The sequence below is a fragment of the Ursus americanus genome, chromosome 28 (genome assembly GCF_024610735.1).
Source record: "Ursus americanus isolate L20-20 chromosome 28, mUrsAme1.1.p, whole genome shotgun sequence".
Classification (NCBI taxonomy): Eukaryota; Metazoa; Chordata; class Mammalia; order Carnivora; family Ursidae; genus Ursus; species Ursus americanus.
In genome coordinates, this window is record NC_142154.1 from 26,933,173 (window position 1) to 26,941,886 (window position 8,714).

Consider the following 8,714-nt stretch of genomic DNA (forward strand, 5'->3'; position numbering starts at 1 on the left):
TTTCACCCCTTGGCAGGAGAGGGTTAAAGTCGAGGCCTAAGATTCTGCTGGAGCCATCATCTCCTGGCATCTCCTGGCGGCCATCATCCCTGAGGTATTGATTATTCCCTTGTTCCTGGCCAGGTGCTGGGAGTCAGGCCAGGCTTCGGGTGGCCTGAGGGGGAAGCGAATGGTCCAGGCACACAGCCCAGCTCACCAGTATGCTCACCTGGTGCCCCCCATGACAGGACCGTGCACCCGGATACACAGACATCACCTGTATACACTCTTCTTGATTGCCCGCCCACAGCCAACCCACCCAGAGCAAATGCACACTGAGATATACAAAGAAATCTTCCGATGGTAGACACACAGACACATTTCGACCTCCCCTCCACATCCACACACAGGCGCCCACACAGGAAAGACACAGCATACACAGAGGCTCCCAACACAAGGACATAGCCAACAACAACAATGACCATGGTTAACACGTACTCCACACTTACTATATGCCAAGTATTATTCTAAGCCTTTTCCAGAGAAGAGTTTAATTCTTAAAATAGTAGAGATAGCTATTATTTTATCCCCCATTTTACAGATGAGGAAACTGAGGGAAAGAAAAGTAAAATAAGATGCCTTAGGTCACAGAGTGGCCTGGCACAGACACAAGCACAGATTGCCTCCGCCCTCGCTCCTCAACCTCATTTATTCACAAAGACACATTCAACCGCAGCATTGCCACCGCCTCTCCCCGCAGACCTGCTCCCCGCACACTCCCGGTGGGCGCCCTTTGGGAGCTAGTAGCCAAAGACGCAAGACATGGCTTGTGGGCAGAGAGATTTCAGACCGGCGACGGGCCCACGTTTCGAAGGCAGTGGTGCTGATCAGAAGCCTTGCGGGAGGACGACGGGACAGGCAGCGTGAAGATGTAGACACAGCGCGGGCTGCCGATGGGCGTTCACCGGCCGGGCGGCGGACCACCGTCTAGCAGCTGGGTTAGTGTGCACCGAGGGCCTAGCCCGGGCTCCCGGCAAAGCCTCTCCCTGCGCCCTCGGCAGCACCCATTTCCCAGAGAGCAACCTAGAGGCTTGAGGCCAAACAGCCTTAGATTTTGAATAGAAGGGCCGCCGCGCTCGACCGCGCCCTCAGGCCGACCGGCCCGCAGGGACCTGGGCAGGGGTCTGGGGTTCCAGAGGAGACATTTTACCCCGAGGCGGGCGCCCGTCCCGCCCAGGCGCGCACCAAGTCCTTGGTACACCTTTTAACGGGAAAACAACAACAGCCACCATGGTTAGATACATGTTATTTATAATTCATGGGCTAGTCTTTGAACCCTTTCAAACAAAACCCACAGCGATTTCTTTGAAAGAAAAAAATGGATGCACTCTGCTCAGAAGTCTTGGGTTTTCTAAGGACCCACGAGCCGCTGCACGGATAGTAAATTACCCCGCGCACCACATTTGTTTCTGATTATTTGCGTTGCAGTTGGTTTGTGAAATGAAACAGAAGAGTTTATAAAAACTGCTTATTTGGGAAGTAGGACGCACATTCGACCCCAGCCTTGTTCCTAGAAGGAGCTGTGCTATTCGGGTAGGGGAAAGATGAGGGGAATCTGTGTCAAGTTAACCTCCCTCCCTCTGCCCCACCTCCAAATTCAAGTCAAGACTCGAATCAGGATCCGACAAGCGTCTTCGGATTTTGCGTTCTGGCGCTACCCACTTAATACTCCAACTTGGATAAATTTTCCACAGGCGGGGATGGGTGGGGGGTGGGGAACGGGAAGAAGTCTAAAAAGAGTTTATCCAAACCCCCAATGGTCGTTCCCTAACTTCCCTCTCTAGCTCGGACCCTGAGGACAAAGGCGAACGAGAAGAGAAAGGTGACTGGCTGGACAGTGATGGTTGTATCCAAACAGACCTCCCTTTCCACCCAGCTCTCGTTCCAAAACAGTGGATTTTTATTTTTATTATTATTATTTTTTATTTGTGAAAGAAGGGAGCATTTAAAGGAGAGGCCTCCCCCTGCCTGCACTCCCCAGGTATCCATCACCCCGCTCGGGCATGCCTGGGAAGACCGCCCCGCAAGTCCAAGAGGAAGCTCAGAGCTGCGGTGGCCGCGGAGCCAGCTCGGAGGTGACGCAAGGTCCAGCAGGGATAGCCCGACCCCGGGCAAGAGAGAGGATCCTTGTAGATTTTGGACGAGGGGGCTGCCCTCCATTGTTCACTCCGGGCCAATCAGGGTTTGCCCATTTCCTTGCAGCCAATCCCCCGTCACCCTCGCCTTCCACCCAAGCCACCCCGCCCAACAGCCCCCAGGTCCCCATTACCTCCCCCGCATCCCCCGCGGTTCTGGGGAAGCTTCTTGACGCCACAGGTCCCGCCCCCAGCTTCGGCCCCGGGCGAGTGCGTGCTGACGTCATGCTGCGTGCGGGCCAGTGCGGAATCGCTCCTTCAACTCAGCGGGGCAGGAGGAGTTAGTTACCAAAGAGCGGAGGTTGGGCGCGCGACCCTCGTCCTTCTACCCCTGACCGCACACTTTGCGCACATCTCTTTTCTGCATGGTGGATATTATTTTTCACTATCCTTTCCTGGGTGCTATGGGGGATCATTCCAAGAGTAAGTCTTTCTGTGTGGGGGGGTGTGTATGTGTGTGTGCTTAATATACAATATTTCTAATGCAGAAGAATGTTTAGCGGATTCTACAAGTGGCTTCTATTTGACAGGACACTGGGAGAGAAAAAAATGAAACGAATACATTTCTCCTTTAGGCCACTTATCTTTGGAGTCCTGTTGTTTTAATTTATAATTAAACATTCTTTCTCAATGTTAGGCTGCTAGGCTGACCTCAGTCTGTGAAATCTGCTTCTGTTTTGCGCTAAGGCAATTAGGTTTGATTTGGGGGTGTGGGCTTTTTTGCTTGTGTGTCTTTTGGCTTTTCGAAGAAGGCAGATTTCTCTAGCTTGATCTGGGATATTTAAGAAATGCCAGAGAGGACGAGAAGAGACTCCGCTGAAAGCTGATGTCTGTGTTGGGATTGGAGGGAGTCGTTGTAAGAGGCAGTATGTGGACAGAAATGCCGGAACATCACCGTTCAGTATTGATGAGGTGGCGTCCGCAGTGCTTAAATGTCTTTTTATTCTTTCTTCTCACCTGTCTTAGCTTTTAGTTACAAGATATATGGATAAAACGACTGCGTCCAAATGAATTTAGTAGCGAAAAAAAAATGGGGGGTGAAGGGGAGACAAAAAGCCTTCTCAAATTCAGAAGATTTTGGTTTTTCGTTTCCAATTGTTTGGACGTTTAGGAAAGCCCACTTTTCCCTGCAGTCGCAATTCTTGAAAGGGATCGAGCGAGCGAGCGGGTTGGGTTGGGGCTGGAGTGGCCAAGGCCCGCCCGGATCCGGGCAGCCCGGCCTGACGCGGGCCCCGCGCCCTTCCCCGGCAGAGAAGCCCGGGACCGCCATGTGCGTGGGCTGCGGGAGTCAGATCCACGACCAGTTTATCCTGCGGGTGTCGCCAGACCTGGAGTGGCATGCCGCCTGCCTCAAGTGCGCCGAGTGCAGCCAGTACCTGGACGAGACGTGCACGTGCTTCGTGAGAGACGGGAAGACCTACTGCAAGCGGGACTATGTCAGGTGAGGCCCGCGAGAGCCGGGGCTCAGCTACCGCCTGCGGGGGCTGGGGCTGGAGGCGGCCGCTCGTCTGCGCTCCCCGGCCTGGGGAGAAGGCCACCCCCCACTCCGAACGTGTGCCGCCGTGCGCGTCTGGGCCGCGAACTCCCCGAGGGCCGGTTCCCGCAAGCTCCCTGTGGCCACAAAGCGTCCTGGGCTTGCGTGCCCGGAGCCGGTTGCAGCCCGGGAAGCGAGGCGGGCCTCGGGCCCCTAGCTGACAACGACCGCGCCTTGGGCCCGCAGGCTGTTCGGCATCAAGTGCGCCAAGTGCCAGGTGGGCTTCAGCAGCAGCGATCTGGTGATGCGGGCGCGGGACAGTGTGTATCACATCGAGTGCTTCCGCTGCTCCGTGTGCAGCCGCCAGCTGCTGCCCGGCGACGAGTTCTCGCTGAGGGAGCATGAGCTGCTCTGCCGCGCCGACCACGGCCTCCTGCTGGAGCGCGCAGCGGCCGGCAGCCCGCGCAGCCCCGGCCCGCTCCCCGGCGCCCGCGGCCTGCATCTGCCAGGTAAGCCGCGCGCGCCGGAGCCAGCGCCGCCGGCGCCGTTGTGAGTGCGTGCATGTGTGTACAGGGGTGCTTGTGCTCCGACGAAAAGTTGTCACTCGTGCGTGGTTCTGTTTACCACGATTGTGTGCTTCTGTATGAGTGCAGAACTGTGGCTAGCAGCACAGCCGGAGTGTGTGCCAGGGCGGGGGGTGGGGGGGTTGGGACACAATTCGTTGGTGGGTCAACATGAACCGGGATTGTGTGCATGAGTGTGTGAATACGGGGGCATTGTGGAGAACTGTGTTCTCCAGGATGGGGAATACTGGGACACCGGGCCAGGAGAAGGAGGGTGAATGACAACAGAATCAAAGGGGTGCCTGCCTGGGGAACCTGTATGGGGGATTTCAAGCGTGTGTTATTGCCAGAGAGGAAAGATAGGTTTGCCTGGGGACGTGTGTAAGGAATACAGCTCCCGTCCTAGAGCTGGGCCTGAGCTCAGCCAGCCAGAAGGCTAGCTAGCTGGCCGCCCCAACAAAGAGTGGGTGTCTGTGTTCACATTTTGAGGCCCAGTTTGACGAACAACTTAGCCAAGTGCTTCTCCTTGAGGAGGGTGTGGCGGCACAGTGGCTTTGGGATCATAGAAAACACTTCAGGCGATGCTCTGGGTCCTAATCCGAAGCTGGGGTCTGAGTGCACGGTAGTGCTCAGGGATAGTGCCCCAGGCTGGGCAGCGCCCAGCAGGCAGCCACAGACCCCAAGCGCAGATTTCTACGCCAGGCTGAGCCTCAGGGTGCAGTGTGGTCTTGTAGTGCTCCTCCCCTCTCTGGTCCTCAGTTTGCCTCCCCTACAGAGTGAGGAAATTGGGCTGGATGGGCTATTTGTAACTATTTATCCAGACCTAGAAATGCCTTCCCGGGGATAAAAATTTAAACAGTGCGGCATGTATCCGTGGGTGTGTGGACCTGGTTTGGATGGGGGTGTGAAACAGTATGAAGCTGGTGGTGACAGCACTCCATCTCGGGTCTCAGAGGCGCTCCCTTTTGTTTGTTGCGGGTTTGGGTTGCGGGCCACGGGCATCAGGCTCTATTTACCCGGGGCTGAGAGAACCCAAAGTCAAGCGAGAATGCTAGCGGCTGCGCTCGGGCTGGGAGGGTGAGCGGCCGTGGGGCCGGGGAACCTGGAGCCTTAAAGGAGGAGACCCGGGAGCTGAGGCCCGAGGGCTGGCAGGGAAGAACGTTCTGTCCCTGGAGTCCCATCCGCGCCCCAGGCCGGGTCTTCGCGGCCTTGTCCGAGTGGTCTCTGAAGGAGGAGGAAAGGCTCTTGCAGGCCCCCAGGAGCGGGAGACAAGCCCCCTAATCCCAAAGCAACGCGGCGCTCTGGGCGCTCGTCGGCCCCCTTCCCCCTCCAGAGTCCTGGGAGCTCCTCCCTCCTCTTCCTCTGAAACTCCGACTTCTTCCGGAGGGCCTCCTTCGCAGGGCCCGAGCGGGCATTCCTAGGGTCGGGTAAGTGGAGGAGGCACGGCCGGGAGCAGCCACTCGCGTCCCGCAGCGGCCTAGCGCAGGACTCCCACGCCGTGCGGGCGCTCCGGGGACAGCGCTTGGGGCGGCCCGCTCGGGGAACTAGGGAAGGGACGAAAATGCATAGCTCCCTCCGCACAGGGCGCACAGCTGGAAAGGGAGACGAACAATAAAATGAAATCACCGGCCTCGTAGAGAAACGAAATAGGGCCTGGGAGGGCTCGGCCGCCGCAGGGCGGGGCACTGGGCGGGCGGGTGGCGGTCCCGCGCTCACCTCTCGTCCCCCTGTCCTCGCAGACCCCGGGTCGGGCCGGCAGCCCTCGCTGCGCCCGCACGTGCACAAACAGACGGAGAAGACAACCCGCGTGCGGACGGTGCTCAACGAGAAGCAGCTGCACACTCTGCGGACCTGCTATGCCGCCAACCCGCGGCCCGACGCGCTCATGAAGGAGCAGCTCGTGGAGATGACGGGCCTGAGCCCACGGGTCATCCGCGTCTGGTTCCAGAACAAGCGTTGCAAGGACAAGAAGAAATCCATTCTCATGAAGCAGCTGCAGCAGCAGCAGCACAACGACAAGACGGTGAGGGGCTGTGCACCTCGCCGCAGTGTCTGCGGGCTCTTTTATGGGCGCGCTCTGGGGAGAGCCAGGGGCAACTGGGTTCTCCAAATAGCGCCTGTTGGCGCGTTCAGGGAGAGGCTTGCCTTGGGGATTAAGGCTGCTTCATTATCGTACCCGAGGTCGGATCTTGTCCTTGTCCCAGCGGCTGGCCTGAGTTGGAGGCACAGCTCTGAGCCCGAAGCGGCGTGGTTATGCGTCCCCTGCTAGTCGGGGCAGGTTGTGTCCTCTTGGCATGGCTTGGTTTGGAGACTTTTCCTCGAGAAAAATGGGAACAGAGGCCTCTAATTCCTTTGCTCTGTTGGCCCCTTGTTGGCTCCCAGCATTGAGGCTGGACTATGGTAGAGGTTTCTGAGTCCGGAGTATCTTAACTGGGGAAGGAGGACTACCTGGTTGTGGTGTTGGGAGTCCCTCCCCCCAGACACCTTCAGGCCCCAAATCTGCGCCAGTGCCTGGGGACTCAGTGTCAAGGGTGTGGTGGGAGACACAGGACCTCACCTGAACATCCCTCACCTCCACTTCCGCTTGTCCCTCAGAGCCTCCAGGGATTGACTGGGACGCCCCTGGTGGCGGGCAGCCCCATCCGCCACGAGAGCGCTGTGCAGGGCAGTGCAGTCGAGGTGCAGACGTACCAGCCACCGTGGAAAGCCCTCAGCGAGTTTGCCCTCCAGAGTGACCTGGACCAACCTGCCTTCCAGCAGCTGGTGAGGTCCCTACCTACCCACCAGACCTCAGGACTCGCAGGGGTGGAATTTAGCTGTTTGATCAAGGTGGGAAGGAGGGACTTCCCAGGCGATGAGGGGCTGGGGACAGTTCTAGGCAATGAGAGGGGGGATAGATAAGGGGACTGCAGCCATACCTCAGCCCATAATTCGCTGTAAACCAGGTCTCCCTGGATTAAAGCACTCTCAAGGGAGGTCGAGGGATTAACCAACCCGAGCTCCCGCTCTAATACCCCAGCGAATGCTTGGGGACCTGGCCCACATCTGCAAAGGGCTTGCTCCCAGCCGGTGGCTTGTCCCTAAGGGATGCCCTCGATTCAGAGTATGCGGCCTGGGAGCAGCAGCTCCGGCACCTCTTCACCCGCCTCTTCCTGGTGTCTCCACATCCCCAGGTGTCCTTCTCCGAGTCTGGCTCCCTAGGCAACTCCTCCGGCAGCGATGTGACCTCCCTGTCCTCGCAGCTCCCGGACACCCCCAACAGCATGGTGCCGAGTCCCGTGGAGACGTGAGAGGACCCCATCCTCGCCAGCCCGCGGAACTCGCATGCTCCCTGCATGAGACTCACCCATGCTCAAGCCATTCCAGCTCCAAAAACTCTCTCGCCTTTGTAATTATTATTATTATTGTTATTTAAAGAGAGAGGACAGAGAAGCGGCCAGGACAGCCCAAAGGTCCAGGATACAACCTGCTTTCACCAGACGGAAGAGCCCTCCTCCAAGAACTTTTATTTTTTCAAAACCAGAATTTGGGATTTACTAGCGTTAGCTCTGCCCTCTCCTCATCCCTCGCTCCGCGTGGCCAGGGCCGCTCTGTCCGCGCCCCCCACCCATGGAGAACAGGCGGGGCCCATCCGGCGCGGGGCCACCCCGAACCCGTTCAGGCGGGCCCCTACCCCAAGCCGGCCCCGCGATCCCTGGCGGCTTTGCCCAGGCTCTAAGCGGGGACAATCCAGATGGAACAGACACTGAATCCCCAAAGCGCATGATTGCCGGAAAAAAGTAGAAACGAGACTTTCCTTGAAAATATTTTAAATTATCAGTCGACGGAGGACAGAGTGTGTGAGCCTTTGCCGAACAAAACGTAAGTTATTATTATTTATTGTGAGAACAGCCAGTTCACAGTGGGATGGATATTTTGATCTTAATAAAAAAATAATAACCCGATGCGATGCTGCTCCTGTGTGCTGTGGGCGCAGCGGGAGGGCCGGCCGGACGCAGGCTGGGGCTTGGAGCTTGTTTCAATGAAAACGGAGCCCGGCGGAGCCCGCCGTGGAGTCCCGGGGGTGGGCCCAGCTGCTCGTGCCCGCGCCTCGCGCGCCGCTGCTCCGAGGGCTCCCGGCGACCCAGGGCGGGCCCGGCGGGGATTGGGCGCCGCCCGGGGGGCGGGGCTGGGTCCGTGCGCCCCCCGGCGGCCCCGGCCCGCGCGGAAAGCGCCGCGGCCCTCCCGGAAGCCGGGGCGCGCTCCCTGCTCCAGGCCCGCCTGGGCATTGCGCACCCTCCAGTCCCGTCCCCTGCGCTTCGCGGTCGAGGCCCGAGGGGCAGGTGGGGGGACCTCCTTTGAGCGGGAAACTTGCGACGCTCGGTTGACAGCTCTTCGGCGGACTCCAGCCTGCGGTCAGGCTCGCGAGGGCGTCTCGTTCCCTCCGCCTTGCCTCTGCTTCTGGAGCAGAATGCAGCCTGGTGCCCGCCGAGGGCCGACCCTCCACTCCTCGCTGCATTTTGG

The 8,714-nt window shown here is 58.7% G+C and overlaps 1 protein-coding gene across 1 annotated transcript; it reads left to right on the forward strand.

Annotated features, from left to right (window-relative positions):
- Window positions 1-2,454: 2,454 nt before the first annotated feature.
- ISL2 (ISL LIM homeobox 2) lies at window positions 2,455-8,155 on the forward strand. Its single transcript, XM_045795301.2, has 6 exons — window positions 2,455-2,597; window positions 3,426-3,615; window positions 3,895-4,157; window positions 5,951-6,234; window positions 6,807-6,974; window positions 7,385-8,155. The coding sequence occupies exons 1-6, from the start codon at window positions 2,540-2,542 to the stop codon at window positions 7,499-7,501; spliced, it is 1,080 nt and encodes a 359-aa protein (XP_045651257.1). The 5' UTR covers window positions 2,455-2,539; the 3' UTR covers window positions 7,502-8,155.
- Window positions 8,156-8,714: the final 559 nt, after the last annotated feature.

Coding starts and splice junctions, on each gene's coding strand:
- ISL2 (XM_045795301.2), top strand. CDS start 2,540: ATGGTGGATATTATTTTTCACTATCCTTTCCTGGGTGCTATGGGGGAT. Junction 3,616..3,894: donor TGCAAGCGGGACTATGTCAG/GTGAGGCCCGCG, acceptor TTGGGCCCGCAG/GCTGTTCGGCATCAAGTGCG. Junction 6,975..7,384: donor AACCTGCCTTCCAGCAGCTG/GTGAGGTCCCTA, acceptor CCACATCCCCAG/GTGTCCTTCTCCGAGTCTGG.